The sequence below is a fragment of the Salvelinus alpinus genome, chromosome 7, assembly GCF_045679555.1.
Source record: "Salvelinus alpinus chromosome 7, SLU_Salpinus.1, whole genome shotgun sequence".
In the NCBI taxonomy this organism is placed as follows: domain Eukaryota; kingdom Metazoa; phylum Chordata; class Actinopteri; order Salmoniformes; family Salmonidae; genus Salvelinus; species Salvelinus alpinus.
In genome coordinates, this window is record NC_092092.1 from 74709838 (window position 1) to 74735088 (window position 25251).

The 25251-nt window shown below is 44.4% G+C and overlaps 2 protein-coding genes across 4 annotated transcripts in view; both read left to right on the forward strand.

Moving 5' to 3' along the window:
* The first annotated feature begins 1827 nt into the window (after window positions 1-1827).
* The window catches only part of LOC139581656 (transcription factor COE1-A-like), a 123907-nt gene continuing 100483 nt past the window's right edge, over window positions 1828-25251 (forward strand). For all 3 annotated transcript variants that reach the window (XM_071411647.1, XM_071411648.1, XM_071411649.1), the window contains exons 1-6: window positions 1828-2766; window positions 3581-3737; window positions 4477-4540; window positions 5410-5465; window positions 6384-6457; window positions 17931-17999. In XM_071411647.1, coding sequence (XP_071267748.1) covers window positions 2633-2766; window positions 3581-3737; window positions 4477-4540; window positions 5410-5465; window positions 6384-6457; window positions 17931-17999 — 554 coding nt within the window. In that variant the 5' untranslated portion in view covers window positions 1828-2632. The remainder of the gene's footprint in view (window positions 2767-3580; window positions 3738-4476; window positions 4541-5409; window positions 5466-6383; window positions 6458-17930; window positions 18000-25251) is intronic.
* The window catches only part of LOC139581658 (uncharacterized), a 16764-nt gene continuing 9519 nt past the window's right edge, over window positions 18007-25251 (forward strand). Inside the window, exon 1 of the mRNA XM_071411651.1 lies at window positions 18007-25251. This exon is cut by the window's right edge and continues 2582 nt beyond it. The gene's annotated coding sequence lies outside the window, so the exon portion shown is untranslated.

Sequence of the window (25251 nt, forward strand, 5' to 3'; positions counted from 1 at the left end):
TCTGAATAATTATGTAAATGTGATATTTCCTTTTTTTCTTTTGAATAAATTTGCAAAAAAAAATAATCTGTTTTTACTTTGTCATTATGGGGTATTGAGTGTTGATTGATGAGGCGGGAAAAAAAACATTTAATACATTGTAGAATAAGGCTGTAACGTAACAAAATGTTGAAAAATTAAAGGGGTCTAAATACTTTCCCGAATGCACTGTACATAGAGTGTAGGCTATAGTAGGCTACACAATAAACTTTCCAGTGACACTGACTAACCCAATGATGAAAATGCAGCAATTTGTGGAAGGCAAACTGACTGCCACAACCAACCATAGAAATATAATCCATAGATGGCATTCAAGTCAGGACTGGCAGACATTGCACTGAGATGCCTGGCCTTGCTGCTATTCCAGTTTCAACTGTTCTGCCTGTGGTTACGGAACCCCTACCTGTCCCAGACCTGCTGTTTTCAACTCTTAATGATCGGCTATGAAAAGCCAACTGAGATTTATTCCTGATTATTATTTGACCATGCTTGTCATTTATGAACATTTTGAAAATCTTGGCTCTCTCTAATTTTCTCCTTCTCTCTTTCTTTCTCTCGGAGGACCTGAGCCCTAGGACCATACGTCGGGACTACCGGCCGTGGTGACTCCTTGCTGTCCCCAGTCCGCCTGGCCTTGCTGCTATTCCAGTTTCAGCTGTTCTGCCTGCGGTTATGGAACCGCCACCTGTCCCAGACCTGTTGTTTTTCAACTCTTGATGATCGGCTATGAAAAGCCAACTGAAAATTATTCATGATTATTATTTGACCATGCTTGTCACTTATGAACATTTTTGAACATCTTGGCATAGTTCTGTTATAATCTCCACCCGGCACAGCCAGAAGAGGACTGGCCACCCCTCATAGCCTGGTTCCTCTCTAGGTTTCTTCCTAGGTTTTGGCCTTTCTAGGGAGTTTTTCCTAGCCACCGTGCTTCTACACCTGCATTACTAGCTGTTTGGGGTTTTAGGCTGGGTGTCTGTACAGCACTTCGAGATATTAGCTGATGTACGAAGGGCTATATAAAATAAAATTGATTGATTGATTGATTGATTGATTGCTGGGGTACCCATTTTAACAGTAAAAGAGCTGGGGTTAGAGGTTGGATTGTATATATGTCCACAACACAACAAGCTATTTTTGGCGTGCGTGATGCCCAAATGTTGGTCTTCCCAACTGTAAGTGCTTGTGATAAAACTTAATCTAGAAGCTACTGATCTTCTGTATTTTAACTAGGCAAGCCAGTTAAGAACAATTTCTTACTTACAATGACTGCCTACCCCAGCCAAACCCGAACGACGCTGGGCCTATTGTGCACCGCCCTATGGGACTCCCAAGCACGGCCAGATGTGATACAGCCAGGATTCGAACCAGGGACTGTAGTGACACCTCTTGCACTGAGATGCAGTTCCTTAAACTGCTGCGCCACTCGGGAGCTACATGTTTAGACAGAAGTAAAACGTTTAAGGGAATAAGTTGTTTTTTTTTGCCTAATTTTGGCCAAAGTATTTCCATGTATCAGTGGGTGCTTCCCCCGGCTATGGTGAGAGGAGTAGAGTATCTGTCTATAGACAAAGTAGAGGTAGTGATTTTCTCTGGTTGGGAATGAGACATTAGATGGCAGTATTGCATTAAAAAAGTGTGCGTGTGTGTGTGTGTGTGTGTGTGTGTGTGTCTGAGAGAGAGCGAGAGAGAGACGTTAAATCACAAGGCATGCCCATTGATCACGCACCCACACACACACACACACACTCTGGTTAAGTGGTTGGGGCGGGACTGTGTGTGCGTATTAGGCTGGGGATGCAACATGGCTGAGTTGAGGACCATCGATAGATGATGATCAACGACCCTGCACGCACTGTGTTTGGGGGCGTTACCCTCCACTTCACCGGACACGCCCGCTTCCCTTTGAGCTGAGTTCACTGGTATTCGTTTTGCCGGAGACCTTCAGAAGTGATTCCGTTGACAAGAAAATACCGATATACCGCAAATCACTCCCGAAAGGACAGGAGCAACGAACGGATCAATCGCCTGGTGGAGGTTTTGCCTCTTCGGTGGGACTTCCTTGCTTCCGTCTCTTCGCGCGCTCCTTTTATCTGAGAACTAGAGAGATCACTGAAAAAAATAAACAACAGTAGGCTAGAGGAAGAAAGAACACTTGTTTGATTGGTTGATGCCTGTTTGTCTTCTCTAAAATATTGTCTCTTTCTTGAAGTGACGTTTAATGATTTCTGGCAGCGCTCCTTGAACCAGAAGACAGCCAGCGTCTCTCATCCTCTTGGCGCCCCCTCGTCACTTTCACCTGATGGTCCAGGAGCACTTATCTTCATCACAAGAGTTGTTGACGCACAGGTCACTAACCTCTGGATGTTGACAGCTCCTTTCCCGTCCACGAGCAGACCCTCATATCCTTCATATTTCTCTCTTTCTCTCGTTACTGAGAGAAAAGTAAAAAATAAGTGATAAACATTACGCCTAACCATCTCTATCGCCTTCGGTGTGATCAAAAGCCACGGGGAAGGAAGGAAAAGGAAACGATAGAGAGAGGGAGCGAGAGGGAAATAGTGAGTGACGGGGAGAGGAACCGTGAGTTTTGATGTTTGGGATCCAGGAGAACATCCAGAGGAGCGGAAGTATTATGAAGGAAGAGCCCATGGTGGCCGGGATGAACGCGGTGCGGAGCTGGATGCAGGGCGCCGGGCTGCTGGACGTCAACACAGCCGCCCAGAGGTAAGCCCGACGTGGCTAGCCGGTCAGAACTGGCCCCGGGGAATGGAGAGGAGATGGATCTCTACCCCAGCCCTGTTATCTGAGACGGACCACATGTGTTTAGGGACAGGATTGCGCTCTCAATGGACTGCTGGTTTTCTTTTCTAGGCATATAGCCTAATGTTGACTTGGGATATTTTATTATAGCTTTTGCATGCAGGCTTTATGTCTGTGATTGAAGCTATGCTATAGCATAGCCTACATAATGTTTTTATTTCTGTTTTCTGTAGGCTATTAGCCTATTCATTAAATCAATCAAAATAAACACTATATCCAAAGGATTTAAACATGTCAGACACAGGCCTAGTTGTACAGCATAGTTATTAGCACTGAGTTATTTATAATGAAACGTCAATAATTATAACGCAGTAAAACAATAATACAACCACTATTTTTGAGACAGGTTGATTATTACAGTCGACAAAACGTTCCCCCATCTAGCACAGGCTATCCATGTAACGTTAGCGACCAAATCCAAACTATTCATATAGGCTAACGTTATACTTTGACAATATGTAAATATATGTTTTGACCCATAACTGTTTTCAGAAATTTGCAAATGACTTCAAATATGACATTTCAGTGTGAATTTATTTTAAAAATTGGTTAAAATGTAAAATAAAAATCAAGATATATTGACGATTTCGGTGACCAGAACATTAGTGTTTTACTCTTTTACTTCAATTTTTTTAAATAATTTGTCATTTGTGAACGAATTCAGTGGCATCCATGTGAAAGTTGTGCTAACGGGGCTTGGTGCTACTTGTATCCGCAGCGGCATGGCTCTGGCCCGGGCACATTTCGAGAAGCAACCGCCCTCCAACCTCCGCAAATCCAACTTCTTCCACTTCGTGCTGGCTCTGTACGACAGACAAGGGCAGCCGGTGGAGATAGAGAGAACCAGCTTCGTTGGATTTGTTGAAAAGGAAAAAGTGAGATTTCCCAAAACATTATACATTGCTTAGAAATCTGCAGCAGTTTATTTACATACATGAGCCTTATTAATATATTGCTTAATTTACTACTACATTAACAATACAAATGTTGTCTTACAATAATTTATATAGATATGGATTAGAGGTTTTCTTATATTAGTTTGGACCACATGGAAGGAATCCGCTGTCCAAGCTGTTATATTCGATACTTTATGTTGTATTTATTATTCAAATCCCTGGGCGCGTCGATCATGTGCTCATATTCCATCGTTTTAAAGCGAAATTGTAGCATAATTTATAGCTATTGACAATATTACAGCACTAACTGTTTTTAATTATTTATGCAAGTTTGCAAGTGTCACCAGTCAACTCTTTAGACATGCACTTTTCTTCTAGTAGGCTATTGTTGCAGTATTAAAATATAATGTATTTGGTTAAAAACAAATATAATGTATTAGTATAGTATTATAAGGCAGTTCTCTAGCCTACCAATAGTAATTTCACTTTATATGGCACTAAGGCACTGAAGTCATTCCCATCAGTTCTGTTTATCATGGGACGTTTTTTGAAAATTATTGACATATCGTTTTTTAAAGTTATTATATCGTTTCTGATATTGATATTGAAATTTATATTTGTTACATTTAAAGATAATGTTTTGGCCTTTTGTAAATCTGTGTGTGTTGTGGGTTTTGCTCTTCGTGACTTGACTGAGTGTGTGTGTGTGTGTTGGCAGGAAACGCCAGGGGAAAAGACCAACAATGGGATACAGTACAGGTTACAGCTCCTATACAGCAATGGTACGGTCAGCATACACACACACACACACACACACACAATTAATTTGAATAAAATATATGGGATTAAAAAAATGACAGTAAATGTTTTATTGATATATGAAAATAACACAGATTGTTATTATTATTCAAATCATTAATTTAATGTAAGTAATAGTATTAGCCTAGTAATGCTATAATTTTTGAATATCTACTTTTTACAAATAGTTTATTCAACAGCCTATGTCATGTATAGTTGGACCTTACGTATGTGGCTCTACGAACAATGGCCTTCTATCTGTTTTAACATGAACCAATCCAGAATATTGTATTTGAATTGAAACTGAAACTAGGTCTATGTTTCTGAGCACATCGCAAACACTAACAGCATACAGTACATAGAGTGAGTACAAAATATTCAGAACACCTGATTTTTCCATGACAGACTGACCAGGTCAATCCAGAGGAAAGCTATGATCCCTTATTGATGTCAATTGTTAAATCCACTTCAATCAGTGTAGATGAACGGGAGGAGACAGGTTAAAGAAGGATTTTCCTAATGTTTGGTATACTCAGTGTATAGGCTAACTATCTTTGTCTCTCCAACATCTCTCTTTACTGTATATCTCTCTCTTTACTGTATATCTCTCTCTTTACGGTATATCTCTCTCTTTACGGTATATCTCTCTCTTTACTGTATATATCTCTCTTTACGGTATATCTCTCTCTTTACGGTATATCTCTCTCTTTACTGTATATCTCTCTCTTTACTGTATATCTCTCTCTTTACGGTATATCTCTCTCTTTACTGTTTATCTCTCTCTTTACGGTATCTCTCGCTCTTTACTGTATATCTCTCTCTTTACGGTATCTCTCTCTCTCTCTGTCTATAGGTATCAGGACAGAACAGGACTTTTACGTGCGCCTCATCGATTCCATGACCAAACAGGTACCATCTCTTTCATGAAATGTGATAGTGTGTGTGTGTGTGTGTGTTTGTGTGTGTGTGTGTGTGTGTGTGTGTGTGTGTGTGTGTGTGTGTGTGTGTGTGTGTGTGTGTGTGTGTGTGTGTGTGTGTGTGTGTGTGTGTGTGTGTGTGTGTGTGTGTGTGTGTGTGTGTGTGTGTGTGTGTGTGTGTGTGTGTGTGTGTGTGTGTGTGTGTTTGTAAGTGACTCACAGGTGTGGTTGGCGAGAGGTGAAACTGGACTGTGGATGTTGGAAGAGGTGCTGAAAGGGCCAGAAGGTGCACTATACTACAGTCTGGCAGACCAACTGCTCACACACGTTATATATCTCATGCTACCAGATGAAAACCATTTTGTGTGAGGTTGTAAAGAAGAATCACCACGAGGCAAACTGTTTTACTAACAAACATCTCTGCCCCCCCCCTCTCTCTCTCTATCTCACTCTCCGTCTCTATCTCTCTATCTCTCTCTCCCTCTCCGTCTCCCTCTCCCTCCCCCTCCCCCTCTCCCTCTCCTTCTCCTTCTCCCTCTCCCTCTCCCTCTCCCTCTCCCTCTCCCTCTCCCTCTCCCTCCCCCTCCCCCTCTCCCTCTCCTTCTCCCTCTCCCTCTCCCTCTCCCTCTCCCTCCCCCTCTCCCTCTCCTTCTCCTTCTCCCTCTCCCTCTCCCTCTCCCTCTCCCTCTCCCCCCCCCCCCCCTCTCTCTCTATCTCACTCTCCGTCTCTATCTCTCTATCTCTCTCTCCCTCTCTGTCTCCCTCTCCCTCTCCCTCTCCCTCTCCTTCTCCTTCTCCCTCTCCCTCTCCCTCTCCCTCTCCCTCTCCCTCTCCTTCTCCTTCTCCCTCTCCCTCTCCCTCTCCCTCTCCCTCTCCCTCTCCCTCTCCCTCTCCCTCTCTCTCTCTCCAGGCGATCATCTATGAGGGACAGGATAAGAACCCTGAGATGTGTCGGGTTCTACTGACTCACGAGATAATGTGCAGGTAAGACGGATAATATATGTTGAGAGAGAGAGGGAGACAAAAGAAAGAGGGAAAGAAAGAGAGAGAGAAAGAAAGGGAGAGAGAGAGAGAGAGAGAAAGAGAGAGAGAGAGGGATTATGCAAACATATATTCTCAGTGTGTGTTTGCCTCCCCTGGGTACAGTCAGATGATCGGTTTATTCAGAAACGGCTCGTCAGTCTGCTTCCCCCTCCCCCTCTACCCAAAATGCAACTCTCCCCAGGTATAGTGGGACCACAGCATGACCCAGTTCTGAGAGAGAGAGGGAGAGATTGGGGTTAGGGAGAGTCAGAGGATGGGAGGAGGAGAGGAGCGAGAGAGAATGAGATATACAAAAGTATATTGACACCCCTTCAAATTAGTTTATTCGCCTATTTCAAGCACACAGCCATGCAATCTCCATAGACAAACATTGGCAATAGAATGGCTTTACTGAAGAGCTCAGTGACTTTCAACGTGGCACTGTCATAGGATGTCACCTTTCCAATGAGTCAGTGCATCAAATTTCTGTCCTGCTGGTGCTGTTATTGTGAAGTGGAAACGTCTAGGAGCAACAGCGGCTCAACTGCCACACAAGCTCACAGAACAGGACCGAAGTGGAAACGTCTAGGAGCAACAGCGGCTCAACTGCCACACAAGCTCACAGAACAGGACCGAAGTGGAAACGTCTAGGAGCAACAGCGGCTCAACTGCCACACAAGCTCACAGAACAGGACCGAAGTGGAAACGTCTAGGAGCAACAGCGGCTCAACCGCCACAGAAGCTCACAGAACAGGACCGCTAAGTGCTCAAGCGCGTAAGATCAACACGCGGAATGCCAAGCGTCGGCTGGAGTGGTGTAAAGCTCACCGTCATTGGACTCTGGAGCAGTGGAGTGATGAACCACGCTTCACTATCTGGCAGCCCGATGGACAAATCTGGGTTTGGCAGATGCCATGCCACCTGCCCCAATGCATAGTGCCGACTGTAATGTTTAGTGGAGGAGGAATAATGGTCTGGGACTTTTTTTATATGTTTCGGGCTATGTCCCTTAGTTCCAGTGAAGGGAAATCTTAACGCTAAAGCATACAATTACATTCTAGACAATTCTGTGCTTACAACTTTGTTGCAACAGTTTGGGAAAGGCCCTTTCCTGTTTCAGCATAACAATGCCCCTGTGCACAAAATGAGATCCATACAGAAATGGTTTGTTGAGATTGCCGTAGAAGAACTTGATTGGCCTACACAACCCCATCGAACACCTTTGGGATGAGTTGGAACAACGACTGTGAGCCAGGCCTCATTGCCCAACATCAGTGATTGACTTCACTAATACTCTTGTGGCTGAACGGAAGCAAGGCCTCGCAGCAATGTTCCAACATCTAGTGGAAAGCCTTCCCAGAAGAGTGGAGGCTTTTATAGCAGCAAATGGGGGACCAACTTCAACTCCATATTAATGCCCATGATTTTGGAATGAGATGTTCGACAAGCAGGTGACCACATACTTTTGGTCATCTAGTGTATAGAGAGAGAGTTGAGTTTTTATAAAACCTTTATTTTATACTTAATTATTAACACAAATAATGGCACACTGTGCCTTTTCAGAAATTGAACAACAAATGTGTCATTCCTAAATAAAAATGTGTTAAATTAAATAAAAAAACATATATATATATACATTTCAACATTTCAACTCATTTCATCAACAAAAAATAGTTTCCTCTCTTTCACAAAACAAACCGCTCCTTCATAAACCCACTTCTCCTCAACAATGGGAGATCTTTTACAGCCGAGAAGAACTCAAAATTCACTATTATTCTGGATTTGACTAATCCTTTAAAAACACATCTTACATCCTGTCCATATCCAGTATCTATCTTATGTTTCCTACTCAGAACACAATGACATCTATCAAGGCACAAGGCGAGACCCAAATGCAGACACAGGAGGCAGATGGTTGGAGTCTTACAATGTTTATTAATCCAAAGGGGTAGGCAAGAGAATGGTCGTGGACAGGCAAAAAGGTCAAAACCAGATCAGAGTCCAGGAGGTACAGAGTGGCAGACAGGCTCGTGGTCAAGGCAGGCAGAATGGTCAGGCAGGCGGGTACAAAGTCCAGAAACAGGCAAGGGTCAAAAAAAAGAAAAAGGAGAATGCAAAAAGCAGGAGAACGGGAAAACCGCAGGTTGACTTGGAAACAGACAAGACGAACTGTCACAGAGAGACAGGAAACACAGGGATAAATACACTGGCACAGAGAGACAGGAAACACAGGGATAAATACACAGGTACAGAGAGACAGGAAACACAGGGATAAATACACTGGTACAGAGAGACAGGAAACACAGGGATAAATACACTGGGGAAAACAAGCAACACCTGGAGGGGGTGGAGACAGTAACGAGGACATGTGAAACAGATCAGGGTGTGATGACATCTTAGCTTGTCCCAAAATAAAATGTAACAGTTGACATTTTATTTTCTGTTGCTTACTATATTGAAACCCCAAAATTAAACAGTGTTATTGACAATCTCCCCTACAGCTGTAAATATAGACTCAAGTATTTCGAAGAGGCTTTATCCTCTCACACGCCATAAAACAGTGAAAAATGGTTTCCCTTATGTTGCAAAAAAGACATCCATCTCCAACATCTGATTTAATAACAGATACAAAAGCATTAACCGCAATGATGCCATGCAAAACCCTCCATTGCATGTCACCAGTGCCCTTTTGTAACTGTGGCTTGTACAATGCTCTCCATGCTGGCTTTACCTTGTCACCAAGGCCCAGTTTTACCCTCCAAGGAGTGTATTTTCTATTCTTCAATTTATCTTTATTCAAAACCTTGACACACCCCATATATAAGTCTTTCCCATTCACCTCATCCAAACCCACCTCTTCCAACCCTCTCAAATACAGTAATAACGCCTTTCTTTCTGACTTTGGGATATTTGGTGAAATCCGTAGTCTTGGAAATGGGACATTTTCATTTTGTACCTTCTTGTGATTATTAAGCATAAACCACTCCTCTACTGACAGAGCCTTCCTGCAGCTTTACAGCAGTTGTCCGACAATCCTTTCTGACCTCAACCCCAAATGTTCAGCCCCCCGTCCTCCATCCATTAAGGTGGGCCCAGCCATGGCCCTTAACTGTTTTAGGGTGATGATTTTTCCCTTCACCAGAATCTTCCTCCCTTACGCCATTACAGCCCCCCTGGCAAAGCCATGATCCCTCCAGACCATTTTCCAATCTGTAAAGTACAAGACATTTCCCAATTTACCTTTGCAGAGGATATTCCCCTAAACCGCTTAACCATGAGACTCAAACTATCCACCTCTGCTTTATTTTTCACAGAAATTACTATATCATCAGCATAGGCTGAGAGACGAATAGGAGGAATATCCTCAGAAATGTACACCCCTTCAATGCGACTTCTAATGCTATTTAGTAGTGGCTCTATAGCGATGGCATATAACATTCCAGGCAAAGAACACCCCTGCCAAATACCTCACTTTTAGTTTGTGGAAATGTGGAAGGAATGGAAGGAATGTAGAAGAATATAACACATTAGATCTGGTAAAAGATAATATATATATATTTTTTGTACCATCATCTTTGAAATGCAATGCATAATGTATTATTCCAGCCCAGGTGCAATTTAGATTTTGGCCACTAGATGGCAGCAATGTATGTGCAAAGTTTTAGACTGATCCAATGAACCATTGCATTTCTGTTCAAAACATTGTATCAAGACTGCCCAAATGTGCCTAATTTGTTTATTAATAACTTTTCATGTTCAAAACTGTGCACTCTCCTCAAACAATAGCATGGTATTATTTCACTGTAATAGCTACTGTAAATTAGACAGTGCAGTTAGATTAACACGAATTTCATCTTTCTGCCAATATCAGATATGTCTATGTCTGATATTTACCCACCAATCCTGAAGAAGTTAAAGGGAGCACTCAAGCCACCTTTAACTTTCAGTACACTTTCAATGTCACCATATATCACCCTGATCATGGCAATAAAACCAGAGCTAAAACCAAATTCCTCAAGTATTGATGAGTATTGAGTATTGATGCTCGACTCGGTCAAATGCCTTTTCCTGATCAATTGAAATTAAACCAGCATCCAACCCAAAAAATCCACAATCAGGAAAATGTTATTCCCTATCTGCCTACTGGGAACACAGTAGGACTGGTCCATGTGTATGATTTGCCCCATCACCTCCCTCAGCCTGTTGGACAAGCCTTGGACAGGATATTATAATCAGTGCACAATAAAGCCACCGGGCCTCCAGTTCTTCACCTCCCTAGGATCACCCTTTTTTGGCAGTAGGGTGAGGACAGCCCTCCTGCAGCTTATCGGTAGTAACCCTCCGGTCAAACTATCGTTAACTACTGCTAGCCAATCCTCTCCCAACATGGCCCAAAAATACTTTAAAAAGTCAATGGGAAGCCCATCAATGCCTGGTGCCCTTCCATTTCCATGCCGTTTAATGCAGTGTATAGCTCCTGCAAAGACAATGGTTGCTCTAGTTCAACCTGAGCTTCTGCAGCCACCTGTGGGAGCCCACCAAGGAACTGCTGTGTCACTGTTTTATTCTCTTTGTACTCACACTTGTAGAGCTCAGCATAGTGCCCTCTTTCTAATTTCACTACGGCTAGTGAGCTATTGTCCAACAGCTGATTTGAGGCAATTAATAATTCTTGGTCCATTCTTTTTCTCTAAACCAAAGAAAAATGTGCTCTGATAGCCAGCAGGTCTGTCAATGCCCCCTGTGCTCTGATAGCCAGCAGGTCTGTCAATGCCCCCTGTGCTCTGATAGCCAGCAGGTCTGCCAACGCCCCCTGTGCTCTGATAGCCAGCAGGTCTGCCAATGCCCCCTGTGCTCTGATAGCCAGCAGGTCTCTTGAGGGCCTGAATATGGCCTCGGTCTCCTGTGGTCTCAACCAACGTCAGGAGTTCCACTATTTCAGACTCTAGGGCGTTTATTGATCTGGTGATGTCTCTGGTGACATTCATCGTGTACAGAATTGTTGAATCTGGATTTTCCCTAAATCCCACCACTGTTGAAGGGATACAACACTGGCCTTTTCAGACCTTCACCTCTCCCAGAGAAAACTAAAACAGTTCCTGAAATGAGCATCACTCAATAAAGTTATATTATAATGCCAGTATGCGCTTGTGGGTTCTACAGCGTTAATGAACACCACCTCTGTTATTAAAAAATGATCAGAAAATCCCACTGAGGATTGATGCTCAAAACAATGAAACCTATCTAACCTGGTCAGAGAGATGGTGTTCTCTCTCACAAGGGCCCGTGTGTACTGTCTCGTGCCTCAATGTTGGCTCCGCCAAATATCACACAGTTCATGTGTTACAATAAGGCATTTTAAAAAGTCCTTGAGGCTATATGAGGTTCTTTGTGGTTTCTATATAAATCGCTGACTGTGCAGTTAAAATCCCCAGCAATAAATAAATAAGCCTCAGTGTGACATTTCTCAATGGTATTTGATAATGTCTGTAAAAAACATACCCTCTCAACTACCACCCTGGGGCAAATACATGTATTAAACACATAGTGGTGTTTTCATATCTCGCTCTGATGCTCAACTACCTCTTCAACCTTATATGACAAAGGCAAAAACCCTTTTGAGAACTACACACCACTGCCCCCCCCCCCCCCCCCACACTCCTGTTGCCACAACTTAATTTTCAATATTACAAATAAAAAAATACAGAGTAAGAGACAGAAAACACTTCACTTTACAGGCTGTGACTGAACTCTTTAATTTCCTTTAGAATTTAAATCACCTGTTACTCTCGTGACAAATTTCTTCAGTCTAGCGATTTCAGGGCTTGTCAAACCTCCCCGTGTTATTTTTGACATCAGAACCTTTGCATATTCAATAAACAAATCACTTTCAGGAAAAACATCTGTTACATAATCCTGCATATATTTCTTCCCTTTTGTCAATTTTAGAAATTGACGTACCTTCTCAATCCCATACCTCCCTTCCACCCCATTTCTCTCGCTATTTTGTTATGATACGTCAGATGACTCGCTCTCGCTGTCCTCCCCAGAGGGAAATAGCACCATCACTTCAGCCTGTTTATCCTCAACTGATTTATCAATCTCTACTTCCTGTTTATCCTCAACTGATTTATCAATCTCTCTTAGAATGAGAACCTTAATTTCAATCTCCAGTTGAACTCCAATTCTCACCGGCTGTTTCCCCAGTCTCACCGGCTGTTTCCCCAGTCTCACCGGCTGTTTCCCCAGTCTCACCGGCTGTTTCCCCAGTCTCACCGGCTGTTTCCCCAGTCTCACTGGCTGTTTCCCCAGTCTCACTGGCTGTTTCCCCAGTCTCACCGGCTGTTTCCCCAGTCTCACCGGCTGTTTCCCCAGTCTCACCGGCTGTTTCCCCAGTCTCACCGGCTGTTTCCCCAGTCTCACCGGCTGTTTCCCCAGTCTCACCGGCTGTTTCCCCAGTCTCACCGGCTGTTTCCCCAGTCTCACCGGCTGTTTCCCCAGTCTCACCGGCTGTTTCCCCAGTCTCACCGGCTGTTTCCCCAGTCTCACCGGCTGTTTCCCCAGTCTCACCGGCTGTTTCCCCAGTCTCACCGGCTGTTTCCCCAGTCTCACCGGCTGTTTCCCCAGTCTCACCGGCTGTTTCCCCAGTCTCACTGGCTGTTTCCCCAGTCTCACTGGCTGTTTCCCCAGTCTCACTGGCTGTTTCCCCAGTCTCACCGGCTGTTTCCCCAGTCTCACCGGCTGTTTCCCCAGTCTCACCGGCTGTTTCCCCAGTCTCACTGGCTGTTTCCCCAGTCTCACCGGCTGTTTCCCGAGTCTCACCGGCTGTTTCCCCAGTCTCACCGGCTGTTTCCCCAGTCTCACCGGCTGTTTCCCCAGTCTCACCGGCTGTTTCCCCAGTCTCACCGGCTGTTTCCCCAGTCTCACTGGCTGTTTCCCCAGTCTCACCGGCTGTTTCCCCAGTCTCACCGGCTGTTTCCCCAGTCTCACCGGCTGTTTCCCCAGTCTCACCGGCTGTTTCCCCAGTCTCACCGGCTGTTTCCCCTCCCTCTTTGCTCTGATCCACCGTAAAAGCCCCTGTAGCTACACAACTCTCCTTTCCTACTTTTCCAACCACATCTGCCCACCTTCTCCCTTCCACTGAACCCTTAGCATGTTCATCCCTTCGCGGTGGTGCATTAGTTGCACCAACGCTAGAACTGCTTCCGGGGTCTGCACGCTCGTTCTCGGGACAGTAACATACCAAATGTCCCTCTCTTCCCACAGCCAAAGTATTTAATTGATTCAGTAAAAGCATAGAGCACAATTAAATCCGTCAATCTTAAAACTGAATGCTAACTTCAGTTCGTCAGTATCCTTCTTTAAAATCATGTGCACTTATGAGACACGACATGTTTCAGGAAAGGAGATTTGCATCCAAAAATAACCTTTTTTATTGTAGATACAAGTTGACCATGAGGAGAGAACTCTCCCTCCAACACTTCATAGATACAAGTTGACCATGAGGAGAGAACTCTCTCTCCAACACTTCATAGATACAAGTTGACCATGAGGAGAGAACTCTCCCTCCAACACTTCATAGATACAAGTTGACCCTGAGGAGAGAACTCTCCCTCCAACACTTCATAGATACAAGTTGACCCTGAGGAGAGAACTCTCCGTCCAACACTTCATAGATACAAGTTGACCATGAGGAGATAACTCTCCCTCCAACACTTCATAGATACAAGTTGACCATGAGGAGAGAACTCTCCCTCCAACACTTCATAGATACAAGTTGACCATGAGGAGAGAACTCTCTCTCCAACACTTCATAGATACAAGTTGACCATGGGGAGAGAACTCTCCCTTCAACACTTCATAGATACAAGTTGACCCTGAGGAGAGAACTCTCCCTCCAACACTTCATAGATACAAGTTGACCATGAGGAGAGAACTCTCCCTCCAACACTTCATAGATATAAGTTGACCATGAGGAGAGAACTCTCCCTCCAACACTTCATAGATACAAGTTGACCCTGAGGAGAGAACTCTCCCTCCAACACTTCATAGATACAAGTTGACCCTGAGGAGAGAACTCTCCCTCCAACACTTCATAGATACAAGTTGACCCTGAGGAGAGAACTCTCCCTCCAACACTTCATAGATACAAGTTGACCCTGAGGAGAGAACTCTTCCTCCAACACTTCATAGATACAAGTTGACCATGAGGAGAGAACTCTCCCTCCAACACTTCATAGATACAAGTTGACCCTGAGGAGAGAACTCTCCCTCCAACACTTCATAGATACAAGTTGACCATGAGGAGAGAACTCTCCCTCCAACACTTCATCTCCAACAAATGGTGGCACTTTAGAAAGTATTACTTTCTTTGCCGGATTCATAAGAGGAAATACTGACGTCTGTGTGTTTGGTACGTTATTGTCCCTAGAACGAACGTGCAATACAACACCATTCTCAACTATCGTATTCACCTTTTCAATGGAATCTAAGAATATCACCACAGCGCTATTCGTCCTTGAGGCTGATTTTATGCTCTCATACCCAATGATAGCGCCAACTGCTAAGCTACATTCTTCCACCGAACACCCTGCCGCAGCAGGAATCTTTACTCCATGCCGGCGTTTAAGTTTTTCAAACATCAACCCTCGTCTATGCGTCCCTTTGTAGTCTGTAATGGTTTGCCACATCCGACGAGCATCAGAATACGATTCATTCTTAGTCGATCTTAGTCCTGTATTGATGCTTTGCCTGTTTCATGGTTCATTGGAGGGCATAGCGGGATTTATTATAAGCTTCCGGGTTAGAGTCCCACTCCTTGAAAGCGGCAGCTCTAGCCTTTAGCTCAGTGCGGATGTTGCCTGTAATCCATGGCTTCTGGTTTGGGTATGTACGTACGGTCACTGTGGGGATGATGTCATCGATGCACTTATTGATGAAGCCAATGACTGATGTGGTCTACTCCTCAATGCAATCTGAAGAATCCCAGAACATATTCCAGTCTGTGTTAGCAAAACAGTCCTGTAGCTTAGCATCTGCTTCATCTTACCACTTTTTTATTGATCTAGTCACTGGTGCTTCCTGCTTTAATTTTAGCTTGTAAGCAGGAATCAGGAGGATAGAATTATGGTCAGATTTGCCAAATGGAGGGCGAGGGAGAGCTTTGTAGCCGTCTCTGTGTGTGGAGTAAAGGTGGTCCAGAGTTTTTTCCCTCTGGTTGCACATTTAACATGTTGATAGAATTTTGGTAAAACTGATTTAAGTTTACCTGCATTAAAGTCCCCAGCTACTAGGAGCGCCGCCTCTGGGTGAGCGTTTTCTTTTTTGCAAATGGCGGAATACAGCTCATTCAATGCTGTCTTAGTGCCAGCCTCTGACTGTGGTGGTATGTAAAAAGCTATGAAAAATACAGATGAAAACTCTCTAGGTAGATAGTGTGGTCTACAGCTTATCATGAGATACTCTACCTCAGGCGACCAATAGCTCGAGACTTCCTTAGATATTGTGCACCAGCTGTTATTTACAAAAATACATAGTCCACCGCCCCTTGTCTTACCAGACTCCGCTGTTCTATCCTGCCGGTACAGCGTATAACCAGCCAGCTGTATGTTGATAGTGCCGTCGTTCACCCACGACTCCGAAAGGCATTAGATATTACAGTTTTGAATGTCCCCGTTGGCAGTTTAATCTTGCACGTAGGTCATCGATATTATTCTCTGAAGATTGCACGTTTGCTATCAAAATGGAAGGAAGTGGGGTTTATTTGATCCCCTACAAATCAATGGGATCTGAGCCTGTTCCCAAGAAAACAGTATATCGTTCGCCTCGGGCTCGTCAGACTCGTTAAAGGAAAAAAAGGATTCTGCCAGTCCGTGGTGAGTAATCACAGTCCTGATGTCCAGAAGTTATTTTCGGTCATAAGGGATGGTAGCAGCAACATTATGTACAAAATAAGTTTAAAAAATAAGTTACAAACAACGCAAAAAACGAACAAAAAACTACAATCGGTTGGAGACACGTAAAATGTCTGCCTTCTTCTCTGGCGCCATTTTTACTTAATACTTGACACACTGGGAAGACTTTTAAAAAACAGTGAGTATACAGTGGCAGAATAACTGACCATTGTGACTGACTAAAAATGAAGGAAGGCTTTGACTATGTACAGACTCAGTGAGCAAAACCTTGCTATTGAGAAAGGCCTCCATAGGCAGACCTGGCTCTCAAGAGAAGACAGGCTATGTGCACACTGCCCACAAAATGAGGTGGAAACTGAGCTGCACTTCCTAATCTGCCAAATGTATGTCCATATTAGAGACACATATTTCCCTCAGATTACACAGACCCACAAAGAATTCGAAAACAAACACAATTTTGATAAACTCCCATATCTATTGGGTGAAATACCACAGTGTGCCATCACAGCAGCAAGATGTGTGACCTGTTGCCACAAGAAAAGGGCAACCAGTGAAGAACAAACACCATTGTAAATACAACCCATATTTATGTTTATTTATTTTCCAGTTTGTACTATTTGTACATAATGTGACATTTGATATGTCTTTATTCTTCTGGAACTTTTGTGGGTGTAATGTTAACTGTTTATTTTTATTGTTTATTTCACTTTTGTTTATTATCTACTTCACTTGCTTTGACAATGTTAACCTATGTTTCCCATGCCAATAAAGCCCTTAAATTGAATTGAATTGAGAAAGAGAAAGAGAAAGAGAGGGGCAGACAGAAAGGTAGGAAGGGAGGGAGAAAAGGAGGGAGGTGGAGAAAGAGTCCTTGTGAGAAATAGAGAAGATAGAATGTCTGGTTTTCTAATGATGTCAGAATAGAGACATGGTGCTAACTGAGAATAGAGACATGGTGCTAACTGAGAATAGAGACATGGTGCTAACTGAGAATAGAGACATGGTGCTAACTGAGAATAGAGACATGGTGCTAACTGAGAATAGAGCCCGGAGGCTTCAGAGAGTTCTGAACCTGAAGCTGTCACTGTCCCAGCATCTCCTAATAACCTCAGTCACCCTTTTTGAATGAACACACACTCTCTCTCCTCTTCCTATCTCTCTGTCTCTCTCTCTCCCCTCTCCCTATCTCTCTCTCCCCTCTCCCTATCGCTCTCTCTCCCCATCTCTCTCCCTCCCCTCTCCCTGTCTATATTTCTCTCTCCCCTCTTCCAATCTCTCTCATCCCCCTCTCCCTATCTCTCTCTCACCTCTCATTAATTCTCTCTCTCTCTGTCTCCCTCTTTCTCTCCCCTCTCTGTATCTCTCTCTCTCCTCTCCGTAATCTCTCTCTCTCCCCTCTCTCTCCCCTCTCTCTCTCCCTCTCCCCATCTCTCTCTCTCTCTCTCCCATCTCTCTCTCTCTCCCATCTCTCATCTCTCTCTCTCTCTCTCTCTCTCTCTCTCCTTCCATCCCTCTCTCAGTCGGTGTTGTGATAAGAAGAGCTGTGGCAACAGAAACGAGACGCCCTCTGACCCCGTCATCATTGACAGGTAAGCAGGCTCCACCCCTTTCACCGGTCCAGGTTGTCATGGTGATGTACCACTGTGCTGCCAGTGATTTGTACAGAGGAGGAAGGTGTGCCAGGGTGTGAGATGTGTGGGGTGTGTGATGAGCATTGAGCAGCTCAGCGTTGCTTCTGTCAAGTCTTAGATGTTATGTGGAGTTGTCTCAGTGAAACAAGTTGAACCTCCAGCCTGTACTGTACTTAAAAAAAGCAAAGCAGTGCAATACAAACAACAACACAGAGTTACAAATTGAATAAACAAACGTACAGTAAAAAGTCTATATACAGTGTGTGCAAATGTAGAAGAGTAGGGAGGTAAGGCAGTAAATAGACCATAGTAGCGAAGTAATTACAATTTAGCAAATTAACACGGGAGTGATAGATGGGCAGAGGATGATGTGCAAGTAGAAATACTGGTGTGCAAAAGAGCAGAAAAGTAAATAAAAACAATATGGGGATGAGGTAGGTAGTTGGATGGGCTATTTACAGATGGGTTGTGTACAGCTGCAGCGATCGGTTAGCTTCTCAGATAGATGAGGCTTAAAGTTAGTGTGGGAGATATAAGTCTCCAACTGCAGCGATTTTTGCAATTCATTCCAGTCATTGGCAGCAGAGAACTGGAAGGAAAGGTGGCCAAAGCAGGTGTTGGCTTTGGGGATGACCAGTGAGATATACCTGCTGGAGCGCATGCTACGGGTGGGTGTTGTTATGGTGACCAGTGAGCTGAGATAAGGCGGAGCTTTACCTAGCAAAGACTTATAGATGACCTGGAGCCAGTAGGTCTGATAACGAATATGTAGCGAGGGCCAGCCGACGAGAGCATACAGGTCGCAGTGGTGGGTGGTATATGGGGCTTTGGTGACAAAACGGATGGCACTGTGATAGACTGCATCCAGTTTGCTGAGTAGAGTGTTGGGGGCTATTTTGTAAATGACATCGCCGATGTCGAGGATCGGTAGGATAGTCAGTTTTACGAGGGTATGTTTGGCAGCGTGAGTGAAGGAGGCTCTGATTCGAAATAGGAAGCCGATTCTAGATTTAATTTTGGATTGGAGATGTTTAATATGAGTCTGGATGGAGAGTTTACAGTCTAACCAGACACCTAGGTATTTGTAGTTGTCCACATATTCTAAGTCAGAACCGTCCAGAGTAGTGATGCTAGTCAGGCAGATGCGGGCAGCAATCAGTTGAAAAGCATGCATTTAGTTTTACTAGCGTTTAAGAACAGTTGGAGAGAGAGAAGAGAGAGGAGAGAAAATAGAAGAAATAGGAGAGAGGAGAGAGAGAAGAGAGAGAGGAGAGAGAGGGGAGAGACAGGAGAGAGGAGGGATAGGAGAGAGAAGGGAGAGGAGAGAGAAGAGAGGGGAGAGAGAAGAGAGAGAGAATAGAGAGAAGAGAGAGACAGGAGAGAGAGGAGAGACAGGAGAGAGAAGAGAGAGGAGAGTGAGGAAAGAAGAGAGGAGAGAAGAGAGGAGAGAGAGGAGAGTAAGAGAGGAGAGAGAGGAGAGAGAAGAGAGAGAGGAGAGAGAGAGGAGAGAGAAGAGGAGAGAGAAGAGAAGAGAGGAGAGAGAGGAGAGAGATGAGAGAAGAGTGGAGAGAGAGGAGAGGAGAGGAGAGAGGAGAGAGGGGAGAGAGGAGAGGAAAGAGAGCAGAGGAGAGAGAGGAGAGGGGGGAGAGGAGAGGAGAAAGGAGAAAGGAGAGAGCAGAGAGAGAAGAGAGAAGAGTGGAGAGAGAGGAGAGAGAGAGAGGAAAGAGAGCAGAGGAGAGAGAGGGGAGGGGAGAGAGAGGAGAGAGGTGAGAGGAGAGGGGCTGGTGTACAGCATTGGAGAAGTGGTTATAAGACTGTTTCTTAAAGAAGTTGAAAAAGGGGAAGTTGCCATGGTACAGTACAAGTCAAAAGTTTGAACACTACTCATTCACTACCCTACTCATTCAAGGATTATTTTGTATTATTTTATATTTCTACATTGTAGAATAATAGTGAAGACATCAACACTATATGAAATAACACATATAGAATCATGTAGTAACCAAAAAGGTGTTAAACAAATCAAAATATATTTTATATTTCAGATTCTTTAAAGTAGCCACCCTTTGCCTTGTTGACAGCTTTGCACACTCTTGGTATTCTCTCAACCAGCTTCTGGAATTATTTCCCAATAGTCTTGAAGGAGTTCCCACATATGCTGGGCACTTGTTGGCTGCTTTTCCTTTACTCTGCGGTCCAACTCAACCCAAACCATCTTGAGGTTGGGTGATTGTGGAGGGCAGATCATCTGATGCAGCACCTGGAGGTGTGTTGGGTCATTGTCTTGTTGAAAAACAAATGATTGTCACACTAAGCGCAAACCAGATGGGATGGTGTATTGCTGCAGAATGCTGTGGTAGCCATGGTGGTTAAGTGTGCCTTGAATTCTAAATAAATCACCGACAGTCTCACCAGCAAAGCACCACCACACCATCACACCTCCTCCTCCATGCTTCACGGTGGGAACCACACATACGGAAATCATCCGTTCACCTACTCTGTGTCTCACAAAGACAAAAATCTCATATTTGGACTCATCAGACCAAAGTACAGATTTCCACCTGTCTAATGTCCATTGCTCGTGTTTCTTGGCCCAAGCAAGTCTCTTCTTCTTTTTGGTGTCCTTTAGTAGTGCTTTCTTTGTAGCAATTCAACCACAAATGCCTGATTCACGCAGTCGCCTCTGAACAGTTGATGTTGAGATGTGTCTGTTACTTGAACTCTGTGAAGCATTTATTTGGGCTGCAATTTCTGAGGCTGGTAACTCTAATGAACTTATCCTCTGCAGAATACGTAACTGTGGTTACCTCTTGCTTATTTGAGCTGTTCTTGCCATAATATGGACTTGGTCTTTTACCAAATAGAGCTATCTTCTGTATACCACCCCTACCTTGTCACAACACAACTGATTGGCTCAAACGTATTTAGATGGAAAGAAATTCCACAAATTAACTTCTAACAAGGCACACCTGTTAATTGAAATGCATTCCAGGTGACTACCTCATGATGCTGGTTGAGAGAATACCAAGAGTGTGCAAAGCTGGGTTCAAGGCAAAGTGTGGTGTAAGGGAGTGCGTAACTGGCGGCAGGGAAGTCAGGCGCAGGAGAGAAAAACTGGGTAATCAACGGAGCGGTTTTATTCATAAAACCACCGGAAACCGCAACAATAAACAAATGGGTGCAAAACCCGTCGCGCACCAGCGAAAACGTGCACATGCACTTACAATAAACAATTCCGCACAAAGACATGGGGGGAACAGAGGGTTAAATACACAACATGTAATGAGGGGTATTGAGACCAGCTGTGTGAGAAGACAAGACAAAACAAATGGAAAATGAAAAGTGGATCGATGATGGCTAGAAGACCGGCGACGCCGACCGCCAAGCACCGCCCGAACAAGGAGAGGAACCGACTTTGGCGGAAGTTGTGACAGGTGGCTCCTTTGAAGAATCTCAAATATAAAATACATTTGTTTAACACTTTTTTGGTTACTACATGATTCCATGTGTGTTATTTCATACTTTGATGTTTTCACTATTATTCTACAATGTAGAAAATAGTAAAAATAAAGAAAATCCCTTGAATGACTAGGTGTATCCAAACTTTTGACTGGTACTCTATAATTAAGCGTTAAGGCCCAAAAGGGTGTGGTATTTTGCCAATACACCAAAGCGAAGGGCCGTTCTTAAGCACGACGCAAAGTGGCGGTTTATTGGCCATATATCATGAACCCCTGAGGTCCCTTATTGCTCTTATAAACTGGTTACCAACCTAATTCGAGTCGTAAAAATAAATGTTTTGCCATACCCATGTCATATGGTCTGATATACCACGGCATTCAGCCAATCAGTATTCAGGGCTTGAACCACCCAGTTTATAATTGAGTCTGTTCCAGCCTCATACACTCATTGCACAAAACATTAGGAACACCTTTCCATGACAGACTGACCAGGTGAATCCAGGTGAAAGCTATGATCCCTTATTGATGTCAATTGTTAAATCCACTTAAATCGGTATATTTGAAGTGGAGGAGGCATGTTAAAAAAGGAATGTTAAGCCTTGAGACAATTGAGACATGGATTGTGTATGTGTGCCATTCAGAGGGTGAATGGGCAAGACAAAAAAGTAAGTGCTTTTGAACAGGGTATGGTAGTAGGTGCCAGGCACACTTGTTTGTATCAAGAACTGCAACACTGCTGGGTTTTTCAAACTCAATAGTTTCCTGTGTGTATCGAGAATGGTCCACCACCCAAAGGACATCCAGCCAACTTGACACAACTGTGGAAAGCATTGGAGTTAACATGTGCCAGAACGCTTTCGACACCTTGTACAGTCCATGCCTTTAAAATTGAAGGCTGTTCTGAGGGCAAAAGGGTGTGCAACTCAATATTAGGAAGGTGTTCAGTGTAGTTTGTTTCCTTGTTTGTGGAAATGCTGAATGGGCTACTACAACTGATAAGAATATAGTGCTGCAAAATGAGCAAGCAAATACATCCTCTCAATCAATCAAATGTATTTATAAAGCCCCTTTTACATCAGCCGATGTCACAAGGTGCTCCTTTCTCCTTCTGTCCTTCTCTCTCTTTTCTCACCTGACCTATTTTCTAATCCAGGAGGTGTGTGTGATGGAGAGGAAAAGGAGGAAATGTTTTTTCTGTGTCCTAATTTGATGTTAGCTATTGCTGCCCTCACACCTGAGCCTCAGCACAGCCCAACACATCACAGTCCAGCACAGTCCAGCACAACACAGCCCAGCACAGTCCAGCCCAGCACAGTCCAGCCCAGCACAACACAGCCCAGCACAGTCCAGCCCAGCACAACACAGCTCAGCACATTTCAGCACAGCCTATCCCAGCACAGCACAGCATAGCACAACACAGCCCAGCACAGTCCAACACATCACAGCCCAGCATAGCATAGCATAACACAGTCCAACACAGCCCACCACAGTCCAACACAGCCCAACACAGTCCAGCACAGTTCAGCACAGCCTAGCCCAGCACAGCATAGCACAGCCCAACATGGCCCAGCACAGCCCAGTGCAGCCCAAAAAATATTACAGCCCAGCACCACCCAACACAGCCCACACCGCCCAACACAGCCCACACCGCCCAGCACAGCCCAACACAGCCCTATTTACTACTTTTTAGCTACTTTGGAACTACTTAGCATGTTAGCTAACCCTAACGCTAACCCTCACCTTAACCCTAACGTAACCCTAACCCCTAGCCTAGCTAACGTTAGCCATCTAGCTGTTGTTAGCCACAACAAATTGGAATTTGTAATATATCAGGTGTTTTGCAAATTCGGAACATATTCGAATTGTAATTTATATCATATGAAATGGATGATGGACATCCACAAATGAATACATACCATATAAAATGTAACATATCATACTAATTGGAGTGTCTCGGATTTACATTTAGTATGTTACGTCTAGTCCTGAGACCAGGTTGGCCCAACACAGCCCAACACAGCACGTACAGTAACTTCATTCATCTACTGATCAGATCAGAGTTTCACTATAGGATTAACTGTGTGTGAAGGGTTAACATGCTGCCAGCCTGGCTCAGTCAAACTACTGGGAGGACAGGGGTAAACCCCTATGCAAAGAGAGATGAACACACACACAGTGATGGGCAGGCTGAAGCTGTGGTGTTGGGGTGCAGCTGTCTCAGAGCGCTGAGGTGAGGCCTTCCACTTCACTGGAGCAGAACAGTGGTCACACAAACACACATGCACACAAAATACACACACACACACACACACTGGACAGAGTTCACACGTGTATTTATTTCAGTTTCAGTTGAGCTCAGCACACTTCATCTCTCTCCACCCCAGAGAAGTCTTCAATCAACTCAACTCTCCACTTAACAATCACTCTACTGTAGACAATAGGCACACACACACACACACACTAAATCAAAAGCTATTTTCTTTGCTCTGATTGGTAATTCATCTTGTGAACTGCAGCTTTGGTCTGAGCTGTTTTAGGACGTTTGTGTGTGTGTGTTTGTGTGCGTGTGTGTGTTTGTATGTGTGTGTGTGTGTGTTTGTGTGCGTGGGTTTGTTTGTATGTGTGTGTGTCTTGATGGAGGTTTCCTGGCAAGTGTGTGTGTGTCTTGAGTGAAGAATGTCAAACAGGAAGCGCTCCTCCCGGGTAAAGTGATGTCATCGCTAGCAGCTTCCTGTTTCAGAAGTTCCATCTCTGCTTCCCTCCATCCCTCTCCCTCTCTCCCTCTCTCACTCCATACCTACATCTGCCTCTGTCTCCCTCCATCCCTCTCTCTCTCTCTCCCTCCATCCCTCTCTCCCTCCATAAATACATCTGCCTCTTTCTCCCTCCATAAATACATCCGCCTCCCTCTCCCTCCATAAATACATCTGCCTCTTTCACCCTCCATACCTACATATGCCTCACTCTCCCTCCATCCCTCTCTATCTTTCTCTCCCTCCATCCATCTCCCTCTCGCTTGCTGGCTCATCGCTATGCAGACAGACCTTCCCTAAGGTGCTGGTCGCTTCACAGCACTGACCTGCAAATACACACACACACACACACACACAGACACACACACACACACACACACACACACACACACACACACACACATACAATGACCTGCAGTTCAGTGCATGTGTTTGGTCTGGGGGACTGATGGGGAGAGTTGTGATTGACAGGTGAGAGTTGGGAGGTCGAGGCTGTTTTAAATCATCCCAGCCCACCTTGCTCTCTCTCTCTCTCTCCCTCTCTCTCTCTCTCTCTATAAGTAAAACTCCCCTTCTCTGAAGTCCACTCCTTAATCATTGTTCTTTCACTTTCATTTTACCTCTCACCTTTCTTTCGTTTGTGTTGTGTGTTGGGAAAGAAGGGGTGTATCAGACCAGAGCAGAGCTGGAGAATGAAGGGGTGTATCAGGCCAGAGCAGAGCTGGAGAATGAAGGGGTGTATCAGGCCAGAGCAGAGCTGGAGAATGAAGGGGTGTATCAGGCCAGATCAGAGCTGGGAATGAAGGGGTGTATCAGGCCAGATCAGAGCTGGGGAATGAAGGGGTGTATCAGACCTAAATTAGTAAATCTGATGTTCCAGTTCTCTAAGCCTGTCCGAGATCCAAGAACTATTTAAATCACTGATGTCTCTCCTTTCTTCTGATGTGAATTGAGAGTGTGATTGTCTACTGCTGCTAACACCTGGAGAAACAGACA